Raw genomic sequence first — 27,354 nt, 5'->3', positions numbered from 1 at the left:
TTAGCCAGGCATGGTGGTGCACCCCTGCTCCCAGTTACTTGGGAGGTTGAGGCTACAGTGAGCTATGATTGTACCACTGCACTACACCCTGGGGGACAAAGTGAGACCCTGTCTTTAAACAAAAAAAAAAAAATTCCAGCAAGACCACACAGAATTCTCCTAATGTTAGTCCCCATTTTCCCTGCTGAGTAAGTGTGGTTAGGCCCACCTTTCCCTCTGATCCCAGTCCCAGACAGTCACAGGACTCTCCCAGGCCCTGAACCAGCCCCTCGCAGTTGGATGTTGGACCCCATGACTCAGGTAGGCTTGCTGCAGGATGAGTCACAACCCCCACCTCCAACTTTTTCCAGAACCCACTTCCTGGTCTTCATCCTGGTCTCCTGGATCCTCTAGATGAACGAGACCCTTGCCTGTGGCCCAAGAAGGTCCCCCAGGCACTGACTGGTGGAAGCCTCCCTTGGCTCTCCTTGGGGATCCGCAGACCCCAGTGCAGGAGAGGGGCCACTGCCCCAGCGTGGCCCACGTGGGCATACTGTAACTACTTAACCAGTCCCTTGTTGGGGGAGGTCCAGGTTACTTCCAATCTTTTGCTCTAATAATAGTACAGCAACTAGTGTACATGTGTTGTATGGCATGTGTGTGGTTATATGTGTGGGATAAATTCCTAGAAGTAATATTGCTGGGTCAGAGGGTGTGGACACTTCTATTGTTGATGATTATCACCAAATTGCCATCTACAGAGTGACACCAGCTTGTATTTCTACAAGCACTCGATGTTTGCAGACACATCGATAATAATCCTGTGCCACATCCCTTCTGGTGAGAGGGGCATGGGGAGGGGGTAGGTATCCACATCCCCCTCCCTCTCATCTTTTCAAAGGTGTGTGTATCAGAGGGCCTTGCAAGCAGCCTCTCTGGGTGAGCACTTTCCTTTCCTCTCGCAGACTCTTGGCTGTGCGAGTTTTCTCTCTGCCTCCCAAAGCATGTTTCTTAGCAAATATTTTCCAACGTGTACCAGATGTTGGGGAGAGCAGTGGACCGACGTCGCCCCACCCTCATGGAGCTTGCCTTCTAGAGCAGGGAGACGGGCAATAGGCAAACAAGTACATAATATGTCAGGGGCTGCAGAAAGGGGTGAGCTGGGAGGTAAGTGGGGGATGGTGGCTGCTCAGGGAATACCTGTCTGTCCTGGGGATGTTTGGGCAGGGCCCTGCATAGGATGAGAGAGTGAGGTCTATGGATCTGCGGTGGCCACGAATTTCCAGCGACAAGTATGCAGAGGCCCAGAGTTGGAAATGTGTGGGTAGGATGCGAGACCCCGAGGGTCCTCAGTGCCTGTCAAGTGTGCAGCCCACACTGTTCCCTCCCCTGGGTTGACCCTTGCTCTCCACCTGCTCATCATTTGAGCAGTTGAAGGCCCACCTCGGCTCACTCATCCAAAAATGATTTCTTTTCTATGTGTCTGCTGCAAACCCAGTTCTCAGGCCAGTTCTGACCCAGTTACCAAGGAGAATGAGGTCTGGTCCCTGAAAGTGGCTCTGGCCAGTCAAGCACTCCTGCAGCCCTGGAACCTGTGCACGAGTTTCCTGCCGTGGGTCCTCAGCTCCTGTGGTGCATGCTGTAGGTCCTGCTGTGGGGCCCCTCGGCTGGGTGGATGGATGCAACATGACAGGAGACAGGAAGAATTAAGGATGTGCAGAATGTGGATTTTGAGCCAGCAACATGACCAGTCCCCAGGGTTGGCTGGGCGTGGTTTTGCCTCTCCTTCTTGACTATATCATGCCCAGATCAAAACTTTGGCTCCAGCTCTCAGTGAGTAAATGAGGATGTGCCCTCAAAATGCCATCTTGTACCCTCTTCTCACCCTCTACCCTTCCTTTTAAAAATGCAAAAAAGATACACATAAATCATGTTGACCAACAGTTCACGAATCCCCACTGTTGCCAGAGGCATTGCTTGGGGTTAAAGGGCAGCAAAGATGAATTTGGCACTGTCCCTGCCTTCAAGAAGCCGACAGTTCACCCTGGAAAATTCTTCACTTGTGTGGAATGTGCATGGGGGCGGAAAGCAGGAGTGCCTGAGAGTGAGAAGAAGGGAGGGCAGGGTCTGGGGTGGTCAGGAAGGGTCTGAGGAACAGCTGGGAAGTGACCCAGCCTTGAAGGATGGAGAGAAGTTGGACAGCCCCAAAGATATAAAGTCATTTGGAGTCTAAACACCAGCTATGAAGTGCGGCCCTTGAACCCGCGTGGGAAGAAGTCATGGAAACCCATGGCTTTAGCCAAAGAGGAGCCTGAAGTAGAAATGATTCTCCCTGGCCCCAAGCTCTCACCTTCCCCATCCACTCTGGAGGCAAATGTGTGCAGGCCTGACCCCTCTTGCTCTTTGCTCCCACTGCTGCCCTAGGCCACACTGCCACCATGCCTGGTCAGGTCCCTCAATGTCCACCCCTCCCTCCTACAGCAGGCAGAATGGTCCCCTGAAGACATAAACCAGGCCAAGCATGGTGGCTCTCACCTATAATCTCAATGCTTTGGGAGGCTGAGGCAGGAGGATCACTTGAGGCCAGGAGTTCAAGATCAGCCTGGGCAACAGAAAGAGACCCTATCTCTACAAAAAATAAAAAAATAAGCAGGGCATGATGGCCTGCACCTGTGGTCCCATTGACACAGGAGGCTGAGGACAGAGGATTGCTTGAGCCTAAGAGTTTCAGGTTACAGTGAGCTGTGTTAGAGCCACTACACTTCAACCTAGGCAACAGAACAAGACTCTGTCTCTAAAATAAAAACATAAGACCCCCTCACAGGGCCCCTCACATTGCTCAGAGTAAACCCCAGAGTCTTGCCTAATGGTCCCTGGGTCTGCTGCCTCCCTGACCTCTTCTCCTAAGTCTCTCCCACATGCTCTTCACCCTGACACTGGCCTCCTCTATGGGCCATGAACCCACCCACCCCAAGCCTTCTGCCGGGACCATGCTAACTGGGCTTCATGGCCTGGCTTCCTGGCACCCTTGGCCACTACACCAGTATTCCTGACACCCTTACCCAACATCTTTTTTTTTTTTTTTTTTTGAGACAGTCTTGCTCTGTCGTCCAGGCTGAAGTGCAGTGGCATGATCTCGGCTCACGGCAATCTCCGCCTCCCACCCCGGACTCAAATGATTCTCCTGCCTGAGCCTCCCGAGCAGCTGGGGCTACAGGCACCGGCCACTACGCCTGGCTAATTTTTGTATTTTCAGTAGAGATGGGGTTTCACCATGTTGGCCAGGCTGGTCTCAAACTCCCAACCACATGATCCACCCCCCCGACCTCGTGATCCACCCACCTCGGCCTCCCACAGTGCTGGGACTACAGGTGTGAGCCACCGCACCCAGCCCACTTTTTAAAAAAGTGTTATCATGAATAATATTTTTGATTGATAGGTCATAATTGTATACATTGTTGCAGTACGATGTGATGTTTTGATATATGGATACAATGTGGAGTGATTCAACCACACTCATTGACATATTCATCACCTCACAAGTGCTGCTTTGTATCACAGCCTTACCTCCATGTGATAGAGATGCTTATTGGTTTGTTTTCTGCATTTCCACTGCCCTGGAGCTGCATTTCCACCGCCCTGGAGCAGGGCCTGGTCTGTCTTGTTCTCTGCAGTGAACAGTGCTGGTCTGGTGCAGGCGCTCGGCAGATACTTGTGACTTTGTCTCTTTTGTTTCGGTAGATCTGTGCTGCTTTCAAAGTGCCACCTCAGCATATCTCTACAGTGTGATCAAGGAGCCCTGGCATCTGGAACAGGACTGTGTTGAGATCAGAGACCCAGTCTGTCGTCTGATTGATCTCTACTGACTTTGAGGTTATGGAAGTTGTAGGAAGGTTGTTCTTATGGTTTAGACAGCATGTAGTATGTTTTCATTCATTCCACATTCCACTCCATATTTGAGTACCTACTAAACATAGTTCAAGGATTTCTGTAGATGGAGTGTGCCAAAATGCTTCTCCATAAAAGCAGTGAATCACCTTTGCGTGAATTGAGTTAGATGTTGGTTACTGGGCTCCCTTGAGTTGTGGGTTAGAAGTTAACTGTGGGCCGGGCGCGGTGGCTCAAGCCTGTAATCCTAGCACTTTGGGAGGCCGAGACGGGCGGATCACAAGGTCAGCAGATCGAGACCATCCTGGCTAACACGGTGAAACCCCATCTCTACTAAAAAATACAAAAAAAAACTAGCCGGGCGAGGTGGCGGGTGCCTGTAGTCCCAGCTACTCGGGAGGCTGAGGCAGGAGAATGGCCTAAACCCGGGAGGCGGAGCTTGCAGTGAGCTGAGATCCGGCCACTGCACCCCAGCCTGGGCGACAGAGCGAGACTCTGTCTCAAAAAAAAAAAAAAAAAAAGAAGTTAACTGTGGCCTGACCTGGATCCCCGTGACCAGGTGATGCTCTCAGTTTGCCAGCAACAGAACCGTCTCTGCCTCCGACATTTCCTAAGCAGGACAGTAGCATGGGCCGTGGCATGCTAGGAAGATTACTCTGGCCAGTTGTATACAAGATAAGTTGCAGGGGAAGGAAGTGGGGACCAGGATGGCCATCAGGAAGCGGGACAGTCCCCCATGAGGGAAGCAACAAAACCTCGCCTTTGAGTAAGGCCAGGGACCTGGAAAAGTGGGACTAAAGTGTCCTGGAGACGTTTTAGAGGAAAATTACCGGAACCTGGTACCTTCTTGGTTATGGATGGGAAGGAGAGAGCAAAATGACTGAGGTTTTGAGCTGGAGGTAACAGGGAGCTGCTTTGAGGCAAAGATGATAAAGCCATAATGTTATCCAGCAAGTGAAGTCCAATGAGTGTGGGACAGTTCGTGCAGATGAGTTAGATGTGGGGTCCTTGAGAGTCGGGATGATCGACATGGCAGGAGGGGATGGCACTGAGAGGAGCAGAAGCTTGACGATGACTATTTGGGGAGGAAAATTTTGGAGGAATGCCTGTTTTAGGAACTGAGAGGAAAAGCATTAGCCAGCAAAGGGGGCTGTGGAAGGAGTGGCCCATGGGGCTGGTGAGCTTCTTGGAAGCCATGCCCAGAGAGGGTTTCAAGCACGTGGCGTCAGCACAGCAGTGCTGCTGGGGGTTCAAGAGAGAGAGTGAATCAGAAAACTGAGACACAGCAAGCATTGGTGAGGCTGTAGAGAAACCAGAACCCTCATGCATTGCTAGTGAGAGCGTAAAATGGTGGGGCCATTGTGGAAAACAGTCTTACAGATACTCAAAAAGCTGAACATAGAGTTACCACATGACCCAGAAATTCTATTCCTATGTAATATCCAGGAGAATTGAAAACATGCATCCAGGTAAAGCCTGGTACGTGAAGGTTCATGGCAGGACTATTCCTAATGGCTAAAAGGTGGAAACAACCCAAATGTCCATTAACAGATGAATGGGTAAACAAATTGTGACATATCCTTACAATGCAATATTACTCAGCAACAAAAAGGAATAAGGTACTGGTATGTGCTACATGAATGAACCCTGAAAACCTTAAGTGAAAGAAGTCAATCACAAAAGGCCACATATTGTGTGATTACATTTCTATAAAATGTCCAGCATGGGCAACTCCACAGAGACATAAAATCGGGGGGCGTTACCAGGCCCTGGAGTGAGGAGGAAGAGGGAATGGCTGCTAATGGGTATGAGTTTGTCTGGGGAGTGATGAAAATGTCCAGTACTTAAATAGTGGTGATGGTTGCACAATTCTGAGGATATCCTAAAAAGCACTGAACTATGTACTTTAAAATGGTGGATTTTGTGTTATGTGAATGATATCTCAATTTAAAAGAGACAGAGAGATTAAGAGAATGAGCCAGGCAGGTCAGGGGAAGCGTGGACTGTAGCGTGGCCGGACTGAGCGCTAAGCAGCCCAGCCATGGCCTTAGTTAGGAGACAGTTCCAGCCCCTGAGTAAGTCCACAGATTTGTGGTTTGGAAAGCCTACAGCGTGGGGCCAGTGGAGAAGAGGGCTTTGACTCCTGGACTTCCTCCTGTGGCCAGGGCCCGGGGGCGCCTGAGCCAGTGGCTCAACCTCCTCACCATACAGGAGTTACCAATTATATGTCTCTAAGCTAATTTCATTTCCCTGAGGACTTCTGCTGACCAGTTGTTAACAGTGGATGATGCCAGTGCACTCACTGCTGCAGGCTTTCTCTTCAATGGCCTCTTGAATCTTGGTGTTCAGAACTGGCCCAGGGGCTCCACATCGCACCGTCACACTGACCTCCAGCTGCTCAAACCCTGTCGGAGAAATCACTGCCACCCGGCGCAACTGACTTTCTGCTCTCTGACTTTTGCGGGCTCTCACTCTAGCCTGAACCTTGGAGATATTTGTTACAGGCTGTATCAGGGCTGGGGCTGCAGGTCAGCGGGGGCTGCAGGGAGTTACAGGGGCTAGTAGCCGGCATGTCTCCTTCAGTGGCGCTCTCTGCCCCTCTCTTCCACAGCTCTTGCAATCTCAGGATGTGAAGGAAGATGCTGTCCTTTGCTGCTCTATGGAGGTAAGCGGTGGGGCTTTGACATCCTCAACCTCAGAGCTGGTGCATCTCTCATGCCTTAACAGTTCTAGGGGCCCAAGTGTTGTTGGAGGCATTTACAACTCCAGGGGAAGGTAGGGGGATGGCTTCAGGAGTGGGCATGGACTTCTGCATCCAGAATTATCCACCCCAAGCCAGAGTGAACACTGATGGTGACAGCAGCTCACCCCTGACTGAAGGGAGAGAGAAGTGATTCCCTAGACAGAGGGGTGGCATTGCCTACTTCCCTGTCCCCCCAAGACCCCCCGTGCCCCAGCTCAGGCAGGCCACACACATGACTTAAGAAGCTCCTAATGACCTCTGCCCCCAAATATCTCCCTTTGCTTTGCTAATGCTTGGCAATCCAGTGCTGGCACAGCCCATCTGAAAGCACCCCTCTTAAGAGGTGCCACTCCTGTCCCTAAGCTGTGACCCCTGCTCATGGAAACTTCCTCTGTGCTCTCCCTTCAGAGCCTGGCTTTGGCCCAGTCCCTGGGTAGATTTTGCCCTCTGCAGATGATCCAGAGTCACCCAGGCAGGAGAGGGGTTTCCAGACGAGGACCTGGGCCTGACAGTTGTCTTGAGCATACTCAGGTGGCTTCTGCCTGGCTGCAAAGGCCTCAACTGAGGAGTTCAGAGGCCAGAAGCACTGGGACCTGGATGGCAGCCTTGGGTCTGTGGGACTCTGTTTGTTTGCTGGGCTCCAGCTGGGCACCCTACAAGGGGTTTGGGATTGGGGGGGGATTAAGGAGAAGGAGAAACCCTGGTCCTTGCCCTCAGGCAGCTTCCAGTCTGGTTAGGAATAGCTCTCACACAGAGAGTGGATAGAATAAGTGTAAGTACAGAGACATCCCTGAAAAGTCAGGGGAGAGAGGTCAGGGAGGGCTCAGGGTGTTAAGGGAGGCTTTGCGAAGAAGGCAGAGCTTAGAAAAATGGATGGGACAAGGCTGGGGACAGAGATGGGAACTGAGATTGTATAGAGAGGACCTGGGGGACACTGGCCAGGGGTGTGCTGGTCCAGGAAGAGGGGCTCCTTCTTCCCAGTGGGCTTTTCAAGATTATCTAGGGCTCTCATGAGGGCCTTCTTCACCAGTTTGTATTTCTGTCCCCCACTTCCTGTCACAAGCATGAGCAGAGGTCACTTCTGGGGGCTGGGAGGTGGGATCAGGATCAGGACAAAAGGAGAGAGAAACAGGAGGCATCACCCTTGCTCTCAAGTTCCAATGGACACATGTAATAATGACTAAGCTCATTTCCAGGGAGACGCCCTAGCAAGTGAAAATGATCACAGGGCCCCCTGATCACCAAGGGCACAGATCATGGAGCCATTTGAGGGTGCGGGTGTAGTCAGGGAAGGCTTCCTGGAAGAGGGAGGCTCTTGGGTAAAAGGGATAAGAGGCATGTTCCTAGTGACGGCTCTTTCAGCCCTGGGCAGTAGGCAATATCCTGATCTCTCTGGATCTTGCTGGCAGATTGATTGGTAAATGTAGGATCTCACCCTTGGCTACTCTACCTTCCACTGTCCCTGTCCTTCCAGCCGTGGCACAGGGGCCTGAGCCTGTATGTCCCTGAGACAACCCAGCTATTTCCTATCCCTGACCCCAGCCCACCTAATCAGGGTGGCCAGTGGGCCATTGTGGGGCCCGAGTCCATCCTAACCCCACATCTCTGTCCACAGCTGCAGAGTACAGGCCGGCTGCTGGAGGAACAGCTGCCTGAGATGATGACAGAGCTCCTGGCCAGCGCGCGGGACAAGATGCTGTGCCCCTCTGAGTCCATGCTGACCCGGTCTCTGCTCCTAGAAGTCATCGAGCTCCACGCTAACAGCTGGAACCCTCTGACGCCCCCCATCACGCAGTACTACAACAGAACCATCCAGAAACTGACAGCCTGACAGCCAGGGGGCCTGGCGGGCGGCCCGCGGGCAGCTGGGGCCCTGGTGCACAGGGCCAGATGGACAGGCGGGAGGACAGGGGTGGCCCTGGCGGGAGAAAGAAATGGGGAGGAGGGCAGGCAGAGTCGGTGGCCAGTCTGGAGCCAGACGGGGAAAGGAGAAAATCCCTGAGAGGAGTGCCCCCGCACAAGCCCCCGGCCCGAGCATGCAAGCTCACACCAATAAGGGAAGCATGTTTCTTTTTCCTGGTGGCCCTGGTCCTCCCCTTCCTCACTCCCGCCTCTCCCCTCCCCATCAGACCCATCCCCCACAGAGCTTTGTGTGAGGGATCTCATCGCTGTGACTCCTCAGAGACCTTGGCAGCCTCGCACGCCGGGGCACCGCTTGGGTCAGAAAGGACCTCGGAAGGCTGAAAAAAGTGGGTCGGAGACGGGCTCGCATTGTTCCCGCATGCTGTCAGGCGCAGTCGCCAACTGGCAGCAGGCGACGTGTAGCAGATGTCCGGGAGGACAAAGGCAGGCACGGTCCCCACCAGCCGCCCGTAATTGACGGCCTTTGTCAGCCATGGCAGAGCTGGCGCTCCACCTCCCATCTCCGAGTCCTCCTCACTGCAGCCCCCCAGCCTCAGGCCTAGGGGGTCAGGCGCAGGAGGGGAGATGGAGTTTGCATTTCCACTTGCACTCTTTTGTTTATTGTGTTTTATTTTTCAAAAGTCGGTTGCTTTGAAGTCTCTTCGGTCAATGAAAATGCCCGCGATGTGATCACACAGTCAGCACTGTTGAGGAACCCCGGATTAGTGGGAGATCAAACCCAGCCCCCTCTAGAAGGATTCTAGCCACAGACAGCTTGCCAGTAGCCAATTAGGGTAATTGGAAACTTCTGCCCCTGCAGGGGTCCCCGCTGGAATCCTGTGTTCCTCGCCACTGGCTTCTAGCGCCTGTTTTCTCAAAAGAGCTGATACTGTCACCACTGGGACCAAGTTAAACCTGGTCCTGGCCCCAGGGGCCTTGTGGCAAACAGGGCACAGAACGAGACTGGCAAATTAAAACCAAAATTCTAGATGGTGTCTCGCGCTCCACACACAGGTCTTACTGGGGAAAAGAACGGGAATGGGGGCTCCCCAGGACTCGACTTTAGCTAATGCGCTGTGTCCCTGCCCCAGCTCGGACCTAGAAGCCCAGCCCTCCCCCAGCTCTTGGGAAAGGGGTGAATTCACTGAGTCATGAGAGGGACAGTCAGGTGACCAGCGGGGTCGCCAGATGGAGCTTCCCAGCTGGGAAACAAGGCTGGGGTTTCTTGGCAGGCCCTCATCCTGGGGAGCAGGCCCTGTTATTGACTAGAGAGGAAGGTGTGGGGTGGAACAGGCATCCACATAGCTCCATCTCTGGGGGCTGGAGCACACACTTTGATGAGCCCCCCCGGAAATGACGTCAGAGCCTAGCCACTTCCTTATTTGCTCTTTTATTGAGGCCGGGCAGGCCCTGGGTCACGTTGGAGGCCCCTCTTGGTCCACATTGGACTGGCCAGGAGGTGATAGGCAGGGGAGGTTCTCGTGATTGATTCTGAGTCTGAGAGTGGTGAGTGGGGAGAGGCTTCCCCAGTTCTCTCCAACTTTCCCTGCAGCTGCAACCTGCCCTCTGGTCCCAGGTGTGGAGCCTGTGCCTGTCTCCAAAAATAGCCTGTTGGCGACAAGGTGTGGGGGGCACAAGTTTACCTGAAACAGGTCGGTGGTCTTTCCCAAGAAGCCCACGCCACTTCTGGTCCCTGGCCCCTGAACCCTGCCTTCTTCCTCCCTCCACAGTTTCGTCCCAGACTTTCCTCAAGCTCCTCCTCACTGCCCTTCCTCCCCAGCCCAGCCTGGGGACACAGATGCGCATGGGTAGGAGGCCTTGAGGGAGGAGCTGGCTGATGTGGGGCTGCTCAGGGTGGGCCCCGGGGCGAGCTTGCTGTCGTGGCCAGGCAGCCTCCACCTGTGCTTCAGCGGCCCCTGCCTCCCCGAAGTGTGTGGGGTGTGTCTGCTAGGAGGAGGCAAGGCCCCCAAAGAGAGGAGAGACCTGGGAGTGGGAGCTCAGGTCAGGGAGCAGGCAGGGGAGTGGGGTCTCCTAGACCCTACGGTGAGNGGGAGCTCAGGTCAGGGAGCAGGCAGGGGAGTGGGGTCTCCTAGACCCTACGGTGAGCTCAGAGCAAGCTTCATGCAGGACGCTCCGAAACTGTGTGGAGGGGGCTGTGTTGTGGGCACCTTGGGGCCTGACACTGCTTCCTCCGAACGGGCTCCTTGGTGGTCTGGCCACAGGGGCAGCTCCCCCTTGGCTGTTAGGACCAGAGTGTGAAGAAGTGAAATATAAATATGTATACATATATAAATATATTTTTAATTACATGTCGTGTCACGGTGGCTCCAGATGTACTGTTTGCCTAGTTTATTCCACTGCTTGAAGCGCTTCCTAGCCAATCTGAACAACACTTTAAACTGTTTTTCTAAATGCAGGTTACTGCTCCTTTTTCAGACATGGAAGGAAAACGTTAAGTTTATTTTTTTTTTTTAAGAAACAACAGTCAAGCCTAAAATTTGAGACCCTGAGGCAGCTTCCCAAGGGAGACTACTGAGACAGGAACTGTAGAACAGAAGTGGACGCCCCACAGACCCCTGGCCCCCTCCCCAAGCCCCGTCCCCTCTCTGCGGCATGAGGAAGGCCACATCCGAGTTAACCTCTGAATGTACGTGATGAGAGGCAGAGCTTGCGTTGCTTTCCCCTCGCCCGCGGTTCTTGGCGCATGGAAGAGGCGGTCCAGCCATCTGATGTTGATCCTGTCTCAGTCTCCCCACTGCCTGTCAAGATGAGTTAGTCATTGTTTTTCTCCGAGGCGGCCTGCTTGCCACAGCCCTGCTCCCCACGGCCTGGTGGCTTTGCCGAAGCTCTGGGACCGCAGTCCCAGCGAGGCTCCCGACCTCATCCAGATGAGGCCGGGAGCCCCGCCGCCCTCCCCGGGAGTGTGCACCCTCAGACCCCGTTCTGTCTGTTCGTCCTTCCTTGACCAGTCTGTAAACCTTCACTGTCTGGGGATCGTCCTGTCCATTCATGTAAATGTAAATGTTGGCCGAGTCGGTATTTATTCTGATTTTTATTTTATTCTATTTTATTTTCTCCGAGGGATGAGGGTGGGGGGTGTGGGAATTGTACCACGGATCAGGCCTGGGCAGCTGTAGGGGCGGGGGCCCAGACAGCCAGGCCGCCACCACAGCAGCCCCATGGGGTGCCCCAGACGCGGGCCTCCAAGAAGCCAAGTCCCAGTCTGTTTTCTGGCATCAGACGCCGCCCGTGTTCCTTGTCAGACAGACTCTCAAGCCTGCCCGGGGAGTCGTGTCCGTCAGCTGCAGGGCACTGTGTTGGGAAACTGTTGGCTGCGCCTTTGAGGACGCAGATCAGGAGAAAGACGACTTTCCTCTGTTCGGAACACTCGCATGGAAGGGCTGGCCGCCTCCCTGAGCCGGCTGGGAGCGGGCGACGGGACCTACCTCCCCGGAGCAGGGGCCTGGGGCTTCCCCCAAAAGCTGCCGCGGAACCCCGCTAACGCGACCACCCTCCCTCCGTCGGTGTGTCCTGCTTTCCAGCTGAACCCAAACTACAAGTGGGTTTAAAAAAATAAACACCACCAAAAACAAAATGCTCAGATTCTGTGCTCTTTGTGTGTTCAGCAAAAGAAACCTTTTCCCCAGGCTCATGTGCCTCAGCTGTACCAGCAGGGCCTCCAGGAGCTGGCCCAGGAGATGAGCTGAGGGGAAGATTCCCCACAGTGTAGCTGCTGTGGGGAGCAGGGGCAGGATCTGGGGCCTTAGCAAGAAGTTGGTCCAGGAGACCGTGGGTGAAGGAGACTTACGTCCCCCAAAACTGGGAACTCTGACCTATCTGAAGTGGTGCGATTAAGCCAGTCCTGGGTAAAATGGCTTTTGCACTAAAGGTTTGGTTTAACCGCCCCCCCTCCAAACCTACCCCTTCCCTGGAAATGTCACTGTGGCGTTTGGCAATGAGTCATTTCAAGAGGGCTGAGATTTGGGCCCAGTGGCTTCCAAAAATCAACAGCGAGTGGCTGTCCAGTCCCAGTTGGTCAAATGAGTCTTTCATCAAAGAGTTCCCAAAGGGCCCAGTGATTTCTTTTCCTGTGATGATATGTCTCTTGTTTTGCACAATCCTGCCCGTGGCAAGGCACTAGGGACACTGCTTCCTGGTAGCGCTCCCCTCTCCTTGGGGATTCTTTCTTGCTAGAACTTGCCGGTCCTTCAGATCCTTGCAGGAGTCGCACCAGAGCACCAACCCCCTTCATCCTTCCCTGGCCTGGCTACAGTGGTGGCCAGGGCCTCCCAGGAGCCGGGTGAAGGCATGTTGAGATTCGGGCATTGCCCTTCACTGAGTCACACACCCACCGTGACACTGACAGGGACAGCCAAAAGTCCACAGACTGCGTAGAGAGAGAGAACGTCTTAATTAAACAATTGAGGTACGTGCCGGGCCAATTTTTTTTTTTGTTTTTTTTTTTTGAGATGGATTCTTGCTCTGTCACCCAACCTGGAGTGCAATGGCGTGATCTCAGCTCATTGCAACCTCTGCTTCCTAGGTTCAAGGAATTCTCCTGCCTCAGCCTCCTGAGTAGCTGGGATTGCAGGCACATACCACCAAGCCTGGCTAATTTTTTATATTTTAGTAGAGACAGGGTTTCACCATGTTGCCCAGGCTGGTCTTGAACTCCTGAGCTCAGGCAATCTGCCCGCCTCGGCCTCCGAAAGTGCTGGGATTACAGGCGTGAGCAACTGCTCCCAGCCCTAATTTTTGTATTTTTAGTAGAGACAAGTTTTCGCCATGTTGGCCAGGCTGGTCTCGAACTCCTGACCTCAAGTGATCCACCTGCCTCCGCCTCCCAGGGTGTCAGGATTACAGGCGTGAGCCACCGGGCCAGGCCCAGATTTATTTTTATAAAAATGCAAAGCAGTAGAAGCAGCCATTGGAGGTCAAGATGAAAGGTGGGGAGACAATGAGGAACAGGGAGACTTACCAAACACTGCAAAAGAGAAAGGAGATTTTCCTGGATGGTTTAGTCCTACTTCCAGAAGGCCCTAAGTTACTGAACACTATGAGACACAGCATCGGAATAATACATGTTTCAATCCTGATTTCACCACCATCTTTCTGCTGGCAGGCATTCTCTTGTCGTTTTAGAGTGGTTTTACATTTGTACTGGGATGCTCACAGCACAACTTACAAGGAAGGGCCTTCTAAGGACCAAGGCAAAGACAGCAGAAAAATAAAGGGTTGAGCAGTTGAAATGGCAAATAAGTGGTCCTGCCTTAGTGTTAACGGTCTCCCTCACTCCTCCAGTTCCGCAGCGGCTTCCTTACACGGTCTCAGCTGGTCCCGTGAAGTAGGCAGACGAGTGTTTTCCGTTCCCATTTTACAGGTGAGCCAAAGGCTGATCACCAGAAGAGCCAGGGCGAGGATGAGCCCAGAAAGTAAGCGGGTCCTTCAGACTCCTCATCCCTGCAGTGCCCCAGGGAGCCAGCCAGTCACCCCAGCCAGACAAAAGGAGCAGCCAGCTGCCCCCGGGGACTCGGCCGGCTGGGGGCAGGCCACATGGGCTTCCCGCTGCATCAGTGGAAACCGGGACCACGATGAAATACCTCAGATCAGGAGATTTCAGTGGAGTGGGCAGAAGGAGCAATGGTGCAGGGTTTGGTGCTGTTCTCTAAAAGGACCCATTATCATATGTGCAGTGTATGTTGTTGGATCCCAGTTTCCCCCAGGCCAGTGAGGGAGACCCTGATAGTGGGACGTATCAAGCATCAAGGTCAATACCCAAATTGCCTGGGAACATTTTCAAACTACATACTGAAACAGGACACATATACGCACCAATATTTTCAGAATTTGGGCCTTAGGGAGCCCCTCTTCTTACTGGTGCATGTGTGCTGTGTGTTGGATGGGTGCAAGAGAAAAGATGGTTGAGAGCCGCCATCCACCACTCCTGGAACACAGTGCGATGATGGCCATGGAGGGCTGTCATAAGTAGTGCAGAATTATTGTCTGGGGACAGCAAGCCATGCTGCTGTGCTCTTCTGCAGTCTTGGGGTCTGCCATCTTGGCTGAAACAAGGCCGGCTGGCACATCTGCAACATGGAGCAGGGGCTCTGGCAAGTTGCTTGAATGTGGAACAGAATCCACAGCATGGACTCAGGCTGCATTCTCACTCCTATGGGCCTTAGGTACTTTTGCCTTCATAGGCCCCTTTTCCATTTAAAAAAAAAATGGAAATATTATGACTACATTGGTAACAGAGACAAATATATTATTTTTATTAAAACATTTTCTCTGACCTAGAAGTTCATTTTTTTACCTCTGATTTTAAAAGAAATTAAAACATTTTGTGGGCCCCTAAAAAACGTTTTGTGGGCTCCTGTCTTAGTCCATTCAGGCATCTGTAACAAAGTACCATAGACTGGGTGGCTTATAAACCACAGGCATTTATTTCTCAATGTCTAGAAGTTGGATGTCTCAAATCAGGGAGCCAGCATAGTCAGGGTCTGGTGAGGGCCTACTTCCCAGTGGCAGACTGCTAACTTACTGGATCTTCATGGCAGAAAGAAAGTAAGAGAGTTCACTGGGGTCTCTCTTATAAGGGCACTAACCCCATTGATAAGGGCTCCATCCCTCTGACCTCCTCACCTCCCAAAGGCACCTCCTCATACCATCATATTGGGGATTAGGATTTCAACATATGCATTTAGGGGAACACAAAAACATTCTGTCCATAGCAGCACCCTTTGTGTATGCCTAACAGGTGTATTGGACCTACCTGAGTGTCATCTGAGCTGGGAGTCCCACCTTTCTCTGCTGCCCACCTGATCTCTGGGTGACTCAGGGCTGGAGAGGAGGAGTGGTTCAAAAGCAGTCTTCCAAGGAAGCAGTTGGCCCATGCTGGAAGCAGATGCAGTAGCTGCCTCTGCCCTGGACTGGCTGCCAGCCAGACAGCTCCGAGCGCCAGCCAGAGCAGCTGTGTTTGCCGCGCTAAGGAGGCTGGCCCCGGAGAGCCCAATTCATCACACAGCACTTTCTCCCCTCTGCAGCCCTTTCGCACACATTATCTGGTTATGGTCTCACCAGAGCCCTGTGAAGGAAGTAAATACAATACTTATATCAATTTCAAATATGGAGAAACTGAGGCGTACAGAGCCATCCCATAGGTTTGAATGGGGCTTTATAGTCTTTAAATATATGACTATGTCTGATCCTTACAATGGCCCTGCCAGGTGACGTGTTTTTGACGACATTGTAAAGAAGGGAGACAGGCTCACAGAAGCAGAGTAACAATCCCATGTCATGGGACCTGTAGGCACAAAGACCAGGCCTTGAATTGCTGCCTTCTTAGTCCTAAGATGGGACTGGTGGGTGGGTGTGGGGACCAGGCTGAGGACCCGGGCCACTTTATGCCTGAGTCCCCTGATCCATGCCTGTGGAGTGCAGGTCTGTGCTTCCTGCCCAGTGTCCCATAATTCTAACTGGTTTCCATCTTCAGCCTCCCCATTTGCTGGGCATCCCCTGGTTCCCAGGCAGAGTCCTGAGTCTCCTGCAACCCACGGGGGCATCCATTCCATGGGTGGGATCAGTTTCAGGTGACAGATGAAGTCTTACAATATGGCTAGGTCAGGTATGGTGGCTCAAGCCTGTAATCCCAGCACGTCATGAAGCTGAGGTGGGAGGATCACTTGAGCCCAGGAGTTTGAGACCAGCCTGAGCAACATGACAAGACCCCGTCTCTACAAAAAAAAAAAAAAAAAAAAAAATCTCTCTCTCTATATATGTATTTTTTAACTAGCTGGTCATGATGGCATGCACCTGTAGTCCCAGCTACTCAGGGGGCTGAGGCAGGAGAATGACTCGAACCCAGGAAATCAAGGCTGCAGTGAGCTGTGATTGCACCACTGCACTCCAGCCTGGGTGACAGAGCAAGACCTGTCTCTAAAAAAGGAGGCAAGCACGGTGGCTCACGCCTGAAATCCCAACACTTTGGGAGGCCGAGGTGGGTGGATCACTTGAGGTCAGGAGTTTGAGACAAGCCTGGCCAACATGGTGAAACCCCATCTCTACAAAAATACAAAAAATTAGCTAGGCATGGTGGCACATACCTGTAATCCCATCTACTCGAGAGGCTGAGACAGGAGAATGGCTTGAACCCAGGAGGCAGAGGTTGCAGTGAGCCAAGATCGTGCCATTGCATTCCAGCCTGGGTGACAGAGTGAGACTTAATCTCAAATAATATAATAACAATAATAATAATAATAATAATAATAATATGGCCAAGATCCCACAGCTGACCTGAAGCAGAGATGGTTCAAGGGTGATGTTCTGTCTCCTAGTCTCATCACCTGTGCCCAGGTCTTTCAAGTGAACCCCCACTTGGGTCCCACCTTGTGCTGGGGGTGCTATAAGGAAATAAGCAAAGGAGACAATGCCTTAACCACCTCGGCATGGTCAGTCTCCTGGGAGCTGGAATTCCCAGACAACAGACAACCTCTCATAGGCCTAGCCCAATTCTGGGTGGGTCCTGGTGCAGGGTCCTGCCCGTCGCATCTGCTGTGCTACAGAGAGCCAACACCTGGCCCAGGACTTCCAATGGGAACCATTCAGGGCTTGACTAAGCCTCACTTTCCAGTCCCAGAGAGGAAGGACCACCATTTCCCTCCCTTCCCAGAACAAATCAGGTAAAACCCAAATACCCACCAAGGCCTAAAGAGGAAAACTTCCGGTGGGAACCGAGACTGGCTAGCAAGGTGAAAAGAGACTTATTCTGTAGCATTTCCCCCAAATAACAAAAGTTTGACTAAAGCAGGTGAGAAGCCAATTTTAAAAATACTTGTATGCACACACAGCCCCTTGCAATTCTACACACTCCAAAATCTTACTTTTTGCGGCTTAGAATGTTTCAGCACTCAGTGGAGAGTTCTGCAGCCAGCAGTCACACCTACAGAGTTTCAAATCCGTGTAAACGCTGTGTCAGCCCGAGTAACCACCAGTGTGATTCTGTGTCATTCGGGGCCAAATGTTGATGTTTCTTGGGTAAGTGAAAGATTGTGCAGAGAGCTTCTGGAAGACCATCCTTAGGAGCTGAACTGAAAGGAGGCCTCTCAGAGGGGCCACAGCCTCCTTCTCCCTGTGCTAGAGACAGGTCCCTAATAGCCATCTATGCTCAATGGGACTCAGTGTGTCTTGGGAGTCTGGAAGCCTCTTTCGGCCCCATTCCTGACACCATGCCACCTACATATCAGACACACAAAGCACCCGGCCCACTCCGTCACCTCCAGTTCCCAGAAATGTGCAGGGAGCTCATGTCAGGGCTCTTGAATCTCCTGCTGACCCAGCAGAACATGCAAGGACACAAAGGCACCTCAAAGGCAAACAAAATGGGTAGGAGGGAGGCTCATGTCCCAGCCACGTCATCAGTGCAGTCCTGTTCAGCCAGGGCCAGGCTCAGCTGGGTGTAGCTTAGAGGAAAAGGAGAAGTGCTGAGGCTGAGCAGATGGGGAGGGACAGTAACTCATGAGGTGCGTCACCAGGTTGGAAAGGGGGCTCAGGGTCCATGTCACCTAGCGACTGCCATGTCACTGTGTGACTAACAAGCCCCAGATCTCAGGAACTGCAACACAGAGGTTCACTGTACCTGCTCACAGGTCTGCACATAGGCTGGCTCTGATCCACACCATGGCCTCCCTTTCTGGTGACAGGGGGCAGAGCTCAGCGTGCAGTGAGTCACGGCAGTTAGAAATCATGTGCCTTTGTCTACTGCCACCTCTTTCAGGAAGCTCTCCCTGACTGCTCCCTAGTCAGGGTTACAGATCACCCCTCCGGGCTCCCACAGCTGCCAGGGACGTTCTGCCACAGTCCTGCTCCCTGGGCATGGCCACTGGTGTGTAGACGGCAGATGCCTGCTGAGGATGAGCGTGACTTCGTCCCCTCTGTCTCCCCAGCACTGAGCCAGGACCTGGCCCCAGCAGGTGCCCCATAAGCATGTGGGGGATGAAGGGAGTGGTCCAGGTACTAAGAGACCGAGGGGCCTGGGGAGGGAAGAGCCAGCTGTGCCTGCAGCCAGGTACTCGAGGTGGGGCACCCAGGGCCAGGAAGGAATAGGGAGTGGGACACAGGGTAGGGGCTTCCAGTGGGGAGGGCTGGGGTTCCTCAGGGGCCTGATGTCTCACTGTCCAGAGAGGCCTGGAGGTGGGTGGGGAGTGCTCTGTGATCACGGATGCCAGAGTCTCGGCTAGTGCAGAGGGCACCTTTGTGCCAGTTAGGAGGTACTCTTCCTCCCTTCAGGCACCCAGCCCTGCCCCAGAACCCTGGGAGCTGCCTCGAACCCACAGCTGGGCACCCTTGTGTAGGACACAACCTGGGCACTGCATGTGACTGTGTGGGTGTGGAGTGTGACTGTGTTGTGTGGGGGTGTGGGATGTGGGATATACGCACACGTGCAGGGAGCGGGGTATGTGTGGTTGGAGAGGGTTGTGTTGTGTGTTGTGTGGGGGTGTGGGATGTGGTATATATGCACACGTGCAGGGAGCGGGGTATGTGTGGTTGGAGAGGGTTGTGTTGTGTGTACATGGTGTGAGAATGGAGAATTAGTGTGGTGTGCATGTGGTGTACGTGTGTGTGTGCTCTGTGTGGGTGTGTGTGATGTGGGGTGTGTTAATTTGTGCTGCACTTTGCAAGCCTCCCGGGCTGGGTGGTCTCTGTGCAAGGAGAGCTGGGAGGCCAAGCTGTGAGGGTCACGTCCTAGGGCCAGAGACACAGGTATCTCAGTGGCCGAGCCTTCGCCTGTCCCCGGGAGTAGGGGCCGACATGGGGTCTGCAATGGCAGAAAACGGGCTGGAGGTCCCCAGTGGGCAGGCGCAGCTCGCCTCTGCTCATGAAGGCCCTTCTTTCCAGAACTCTGGCCTATCCCTTAGTTAGAGAGGGAAAGTTCTGGACAGACTGAGCCGAGGAAAATATTCCTGGAGGTGGGGGCGGGGTCAAGGGATGCCCTCAACTTGAGGAGCCTGATCGGAGGCTCAGAAGAAGAGATCTGGGGGGCAGGCCACGTCCACACAAGGACGATGTTCTGGAAACCGGAGCCGCACAGCAGTGGAGGACGCCGCCTCCCAAGGGAGCAAAGCCCCACACCCTATGCCCTTGATGAGTTCCAGCAACGCTGCGGCCCCCTCAGCAATGGTGTTGGAGGAACCTCCCCTTTATGGCGCAGGGTGTGGGTCAGAACACGACCCCACAAACTCCTCAGCCTCCTGGGTTCTACAGAGGCAATGGGGACCCCAGGGTCACCTCCTTCTGGCAATTGCACCTGCTGCCCCTCCCCGGAAGTTCCTCCATCGCTTTTCCCCAGTGGCCCCTCAAAATACTCCAGGATACCAGAATGTGGAAGGTGGCTTAAAGCCACCCTCTCATTTTACAAATGAGGACACTGAGACCCTTACAGGGAAGGGACTCGCCCAAGGTCACAGAGGTACAGCTAACACCATGGGCACACCTTGAACCAGGCACCCACCTACATGCCCTCATCTCCTCGTACCACACCCGAGGTGGGACCTTCTCCATCTTACACAGGGGAGGACTTGGCCTGGGATTGAGAGAGGCCAACATGGCCCAAGTCACAGCACTAGAAAGAGGGCAGGATTCTCACAGGGTTCCCTCTGCTGCCAAGGCCCTGCTGCTAACCTTGACGCTTATACTTGGTGTCCCCCACAGAGCAGATAACGTACACAGAGAGGTAGGAATAGGTTTAGGGAGGCCAGGCAGCTCACTCGGCCTCTTCGAATCTCGGTTCCTCTGCTAAAAATGGGAATACTGGCAGGCACAATCCTGTCTTGCTGGACTGTTTGGAGAAACGGTGCACGAGCTTTGAGTCCTCCACAAACGACAGCTCTCTTACCTCTTAACCACCAGACTCACCCGCCTTGCTGGCTCTGTCTGCCGCTGATTCTCTCGGGCAGTGGGTGTGCAGTAAAGCCTATCTGTTCTCCTGCCAGGACCCGCTGAGACTGGGGTCAGCAGGACCGGGGTTGGTGTGGGGTTTGGCTGAACTTCTAAGCACTTTTGAAGCCGAGACTTAGGGTGCTGGCCTCACCATCCTCAGTGAAGTACTAACAGGTAAACCAAAGAATCACCCACGTAACGCCCCACCAAGCACCCATCAGCCGACCTAGAACACCTGCTGGTTGCAAGACAGAGCTGAGCCCTGCCCTGGGAGATACAGAAGGAAGACACACCCGCCCTACCCTCAAGCTGAGTGTTTCCACTCTAATTGAAGATTTAAGGCCAGTCGCTGCCCAGGTCAATGCCACAGTCCCTTCCTGTGTGCCCACTGCAAGGCAGCGAGGAACCTGGCAGCCGGCGGAGAGGGCGGCACGTAAAGAAAAGCCCACAATGAGGTGCTCTGCTGACCACACACAGCTGCACCTTCTGGTGATGGAGTCGTTAATTCCTGGGGAGGAGGCCGCCCAGCGAGGCAGTGGCCTGGAGACCCAGTCTCCTGGTGGGGAGCTGACCCAGCACATGAGGTGGGCCTTAGGGTGGGCTGCCAGTGTGCAAGCAAGTGCTGTCTGGGGTCAGGCAGCCCACGGTCAAAGTCAGAGGCTCCTTATCAGAAGAAGACAGGAAAAATTAAGGAAGACATCCTGCAGCACGCAGAATGGATTAAAGGGGAGAGGAACGGTGAGGAACAGCAGGAAAACCAGTTAATTGGCCAGGTGGGAGGCACCTCCATGGGGGAGGAAAACTAAAGAGGGTTCTGCGGGCTCTGATGTTCAGCCAAGACTGGCTCTCTCCATCCCAGGCACCCGGCGTGGTGCAGAATGAGGCGTCACACATACCTTCATTTTCTGTAGCTGTGATCTACCTCTTTAAAGAGCAAAACTCTTTATTTTCATTTTTTGGTAGCAATCTTTCCACGGGGGATCCTCCACATCCCAAATTTCTCAGAAGGCAACGTGTGTTGACTTCCTTGGTGACTCAGGTCCTTCTGACAAGGCTAATGAGTAGACCAGACTGCAACACGGGGTTAGCCTCAGGATTGTCAAGGGAGACCCCGTCTGCCTTGCTTTTTAATTACTGGATCTGCATTTTACAATTGTTCTCCCTTCCCTGTCATCATAAAGTTCTTCTTACTACTATCAGTATACCTGTTGTGGCCTGAGAAACTAGACCACCAAACTTGTCCAAACTATTTGCCAAGTAAGAGAAAATAGGCCCTGAGTGCGAGTCTGAGGGGCATGTTTATACCAAAAAGCATGAGCTTGGCTGCATGAATGGGGGTTTGAAGCCACCCGTTGATCTGCTCAGGAACCATCTTTGCCTGCTTTCTGATCCCCAGTGACTCAAAAGTATGGGACCCACCAGATAAGAAATGTTTTGCTGACCTAGAATTTAAGTTGTGATAGTCTCTGGGGTCCTCCTGAGGCCCCCTGGGGTTGGCTGGGGTTGGGGATGGGACGTATCCTAGTTTTCCAGGGAGGAAGTCTGAGCCTCAGAGGAATGGGCCACAATCAGACAGTGAGTCAGGGTGAGTCGCGCAGCCTCGAGGCCACACCACGCCTCCCAGCATCAGAGCTGGGCAGAAGGGAACCGGAGGCCCCTGGACCTGGGGAAAGGGCACTGGATTGAGGGTTGGCGGAGAATTCTAGCCCTGCTTCCACCCCAACCAGCTAGGTGCCCATGGAAGTGTTCTTTGGGCCTCCGTTTCCCCATCTGTAAAAGACGGATGGGTATGTTAGTTTTTAAGGTGTGTTCTCTGCAATTCTTCTTTTTTTTCTTTTTCTTTTTCTTTTTTGAGATGGAGTTTTGCTCTTGTTGCCCATGCTGGGGTGCAATGATGGTGAGGTCTCAGCTCCCTGCAACTTCTACCTCCCAGGTTCAAGCAATTCTCCTGCCTTAGCCTCCCAAGTAGCTGGGATTACAAGCATATGCCACCACACTCAGGTAATTTTTGTATTTTCAGTAGAGATGGGGATTCACCATGTTGGCCAGGCTGGTCTCAAACTCTTGACCTCATGTGATCCACCCGCCTCGGCCTCCCAAAGTGCTGGGATTATAGGTGTGAGCCACCACGCCCGGCCTTCTCTGTGATTCTTGAGTTGTCTTTGTCAATTAGCAGGAGGGGAAGGAAGGAAGGGAGGGAGCAGAGGGAGAGACAGATTTTAACAGTTGTTCTGCGTGAGCCCGTTTTGGCCCCCAGATTCCCTCCATCCCCTGGTCTCTTCTCCTTTGTGGCATTCGGTCTCCTCTAATCCAGTTTCTACCCAGGCTAGCCCACCCAGGAGAGCTTTGAAATTTCAATGGAGTCAACCATGATTCTACAGCCTTTGAGGAAAAGGTCTAATAATGACGACAGCCTACAGATGCAAAGCTCCTCCTGAGAGCACAGGGTCTTGAACCTCTTCATGTCCCTTGAGGTCCCATTCACAGGGACGGGCTGCAGGCCTGGGAGTGATTTGCCCGAGGGACTGGGCTAGGAGTCAAACCAACATTTGCGGACTCCAGAACTTCTGACTCTGGTTTTGTCTTTGGCACCTTCCGCCTGTGTCCTGGGCCACTTCTTCCCAGCTTCAGCTGCTTCCTTCTCTATCTGGCACTCAGGGCTCCCAGGTTGAAGGTCCTGATGCTTCAGCATGAGCCAAAGCATTCCCACCTGAGAGAGACCAGGAAGGAAGGACAAAATGAGGACCCATGGAGGACACCAGGCAGTGTGGTCCCTGCACCCACCCCACGAACTGGACAGGCTACTCAGCACTGTGACTCCTGCCTGCCTCCAGGTCCCTTTCCATTCCTGGTGACCCCAGGCAGAGCCCCCGCCACCAGTGTGCTCACCAAAGCCCCCACGCAGTTGGCCAGAGCCTGAGCCCTCCTTTTCTGCAGCGACTCCACTGGGCTGGGACCCGAGCTTGGCCACTTTCCTGGGCTGTTGCTGTATCGATTATTTTGGCTCCCTTTTTGCTGGGGATATCAATTTAGTGGGTTCCCGGGATGGCTGTGTTTTAACCTCTCACCCTGGTCTAGACTCTGTCAGCTCTCGCTGTCCCTGGGCCAGGAGGAGATGGAGGGCCCCAGGTCTCGCGGGCAAGCTCTGGAGCCGGAGGATTTCCAGGAACAGAGGCTGGGATCGCCTGGCGGCTCCACAGCCCCGCCAACCTGCCTCCCTTCAAACCGGCCGGTGAATTATTAAAGATGCAATTTCCTTTCATCTTTCCAGTAAAATCGCTCCCTGTGCCATGATCCACTGCCTTCCTGTCACTGGCCAGGCAGGGACCTTGGAAGGACCCTCATCCACTCTATTCCCTCCCCATGCCTGAGCCCTCCTAGGAGTCTGAACAGCGCTGGCCCCTTCCTAAAAGGGTCCAGGAATCTTAAGGAATCCGGGTAGGGCAGAGGAGACTTGGAATTGTAGAATATCAGAGCCCGCCATTTCACAGCTGAAGGAAAAGGAGCCCAGAGTGGGTGAGCGACCAGCCCAGAGTAGCACAGCAAGCAGTTGACAGAGCTGGACTGGAACCCAGGCGCAGTCTCCCGGGGTGGGGATACTCCTACTCCTGCACCAGAGCAATCTAGGAGTCCCAGTGCTGTCCCTATGTTGGCCTCTGAGACCCAGGCACTGGGGTGGGGAAGTTGGGTCAATCTGCTGCTGGTTCGATGAGTTTTTGGGGTGATTTACAGTCTGCCCATTATTTACCATCTAGACCCCACCTCTGCAGCAGCGAGTTAGCCGAATGTAAAATCACAGTGATTACTGCCCTCTTGTCAGTATTCATTGTTTGGGGTTTATCACTTACTATTGGTGATCATCACAGAGAGGCTAGCGAGAGGCAGCCCAGTGTCATCCTGGCCAAATTGCTGGTCATGTGCCCGAAGTCCTCCTTCTCAAAGGCTTGCTCCAAACTGGCCTTCTCCAGAAACCCCCTCATCAAGTGGCCCCTAGAGAAATTCAGACGCTCCACCTCCTCTTGTTCATCCAAGCTCTGCTGTGACAGCGGCATTTGGAAAGCATCCGGGGTCTTCCGCAGGTGTTTTGGCAGCCCAGCCCTGGCCAGCTGCTCTGGAGGCACCACATGACCACGGTGTCTTGATCCAGGGCTCAAGGTCTGCCCAGGGTTCCCAACCAGAGGGAACCCAGAGGGATCCTCAGACTGCAACTCCTTCCCAGCTTGGCTGCAGCCCCCAGGCCATGCTGCAGGGGGAGAGCGGGCCACCAGCGCTTTTCTCCATAACAGGACAGACAGCCGCTGCAGACAAAAGGGGTCTCCAGGACAGATAGGGAAAAGCTTGCAGGAGACAGCCACCCTCCCTGGCTCCTCCTGTGGCAGGAACAAGCTCCTCCACAGGCCTGCTAAGATCACCAGACCCCGACTCGGGCTGTGGGCCAGTTCACTGCCTACTGCCCACAGCTCACCGCAGCCAAGCCCAGCCTAGCCGTAACCCCTAATGCTCCCCTCACCAGCTTCACATCCTGAGGTTTTCTGACCCCTCTTCCAAAAACCTCCTTGCTTCCCTCCGGCCTCTGAAACAGGGACCTCCCTGCTTCCCTCCGGCCTCTGAAACAGGGACCTCCTTGCTTCCCTCCGGCCTCTGAAACAGGGACCTCCCTGCTTCCCTCTGGCCTCTGACACCCTCCTGTGCTCGGGTCCCTCCACCTGAGTGAGGGGCAGTGCAGTGTTGTGGTCAGCAGGCCAGGCTCCAAAGCCACACGCCTGGCCTCCACCCCTCCCAGGCCATGTGGTGTGACTGCAGACAAGTCACTGAACCTCCCTGTGCCTCTATTTTCTCATCTGTAAAATGGGGATGATGGCAAGAAAAGTAGTAGTCACTTCAGAGGGTCGTTGTAAATATTAAATGAGCTACTTCTATAAACGGTTATAGAAAACGAAAACTAATCTATAACATCAGAAAGCAGGTCAGTGGTTGCCTGAGGACAGAAGGAAGGGTCAGGATGGAGAAATTACCAAGGGTTCCGAGGAAATGTTGAGGGGCAATGGGTTTGTTCATTATCTTAATTGTAGTGATTATTTTGTGGGTACATACGTGTATCAAAACATAGCACATTGCACACTTTAGCTTTAAATATATCTCAACAGCACTGTTTGTTTGTTTATTTATTTATTTATTTATTTATTTTGAGATGGAGTCTTGCTCTATTGCCCCGGCTGGAGTACAGTGGCGCAATCTCTGCTCATTGCAATCTCTACCCCCCGGGGTTCAAGTGATTCTCCTGCCTCAGCCTCCTGAGTAGCTGGGATTACAGGCACCCGCCACCACGCCCAGCTAATTTTTGTATTTTTAGTAGAGACGGGGTTTTGCCATGTTGGCCAGGCTGGTCTTGAACTCCTGACTTCAAGTGATCCACCCACCTCGGCTTCCCAAAGTGCTAGGCCAACAGCACTGTTTAAATTATCATGTGAGGTAATATGTGGAAGTCACTCAGTAGGCATCAGGCACACAGTGAGAACTACATCAATATTAAATGCTGGTGTTACTCTCTCATGTCCCCTGCCACCAACCCTCACCCCTGCTCTCTTCATCATTAGCCCCTCCGGGTTTCAAAAGCTCATATGGGCTCAAGGTAGCCCACTCTGCATCTTGCTAACCATGTGTGTACATGTTATCAAAATCTGGAAACTGCCGAATTTATACCCCTGATGGCAGGAACTCAGCTAGAATCTCAGCATATGTCCCCCACAGCTGCTTCTTCAGGAGCAACTGCTAAATAGCCACTGTTCCAGCCCTGCCCCTCTTACCCCCCAGGACCAACCTCACCACAACTGCCCACACTTAGGAACTAAAGGGCTAAAGGCGAGCACAGCTTGATGGGGTGGCCTCTGGGGTCCTGTTCCAGCTCAGTTCTCATGGTTGGTGCTGAGTGCCAATGTTTGTTTGCTTGTTTGTTTTTTGGAGAGGTAAAGGCTCCCTATGTTGCCCAGGCTTGTCTTGGACCCCTGGCCTGAAGCAATCCTCTCGCCTCAGCCCCCCAAAGTGCTGGCATTATGGGTGTGAGTCACTGTGCCTAGCCCTAAATATTTTAAATATCATCCTGTCTTAGGCCACCTTCGCCCATGACCCAGCTACACGGGTGGGGCAACCATGGCGGCGTCATGTCAGGACTTTCCCCAAGTCCCGACACTCGGCAATGTGGCTTTTCCTGAGCCCAGCCACAGCAGAGAACGCTCAGCCCCAGGGAACATTAGAGTCTCTCAGGGACTACTCTGGCCAAGGACCTTCCAGAAACACAATCCCTCCCACTCCTGTCACCCCTATCTCCCCCGGGAGCCACGGTGGGCTCAGGGGAGGCTTCTGGTCTGGGGGTTGGAGGATGTGCACTGAGTCATGTCACAGCTGGACATAAAATTATAATTTGGTTTTCTTGACTTTTCTTAAACATTTTCTCCTTCTTAAAGGGCTCTAAGTTCTGAGAGAGAATTGTTGAACTGAACCAGGGGTGGGGAACAAGGAGGGTCTGGCCCCTGACTCCCTGTCAAAGGCTGCGCCTAGGACCAGGCTAGGTCAGGGGACCTATGGGATGAAGGAGCAGGATGGCAGCTGACAGCATGGCAGGGTGGGCGAGGCCAGCAAGGTCGGCCACACTCTGTGTAGGAAGTAACCTTGTCAGGGCTGACCAATGGGGAACAATACTCAGAAAGGCGGAGCCAGGAAGCCACCCGGTCACCTCGCGAACCCTGAGGTGGACACAGGGGCCAAGGTCAGACTCCAGGTCTGCAGGAGCCCCCGAACCTGGTCATGAACGGGTGTGAGCCTGTGTGTGAGAGAAAGTGAACACATATGTACACGCGAGAGAGAATTTGGTGTGTGAGAGAAGAGAGTGCCCATGTTTTTGAAAGTGT

General features: G+C 53.4%; 1 protein-coding gene across 1 annotated transcript in view; it reads left to right on the top strand.

Moving 5' to 3' along the window:
- The window catches only part of CTIF (cap binding complex dependent translation initiation factor), a 335,511-nt gene extending 323,413 nt beyond the window's left edge, over window positions 1-12,098 (top strand). The window contains exons 12-14 of the mRNA XM_025365501.1: window positions 6,479-6,532; window positions 8,226-10,513; window positions 10,572-12,098. Of these exons, the coding sequence (XP_025221286.1) occupies window positions 6,479-6,532; window positions 8,226-8,441 (270 nt within the window). The 3' untranslated portion in view covers window positions 8,442-10,513; window positions 10,572-12,098. The remainder of the gene's footprint in view (window positions 1-6,478; window positions 6,533-8,225; window positions 10,514-10,571) is intronic.
- Window positions 12,099-27,354: the final 15,256 nt, after the last annotated feature.

The sequence above is a fragment of the Theropithecus gelada genome, chromosome 18, assembly GCF_003255815.1.
Source record: "Theropithecus gelada isolate Dixy chromosome 18, Tgel_1.0, whole genome shotgun sequence".
In the NCBI taxonomy this organism is placed as follows: domain Eukaryota; kingdom Metazoa; phylum Chordata; class Mammalia; order Primates; family Cercopithecidae; genus Theropithecus; species Theropithecus gelada.
Note: the sequence above shows the minus strand (reverse complement) of the source record. Positions and strands in the feature narration are given on the sequence as shown.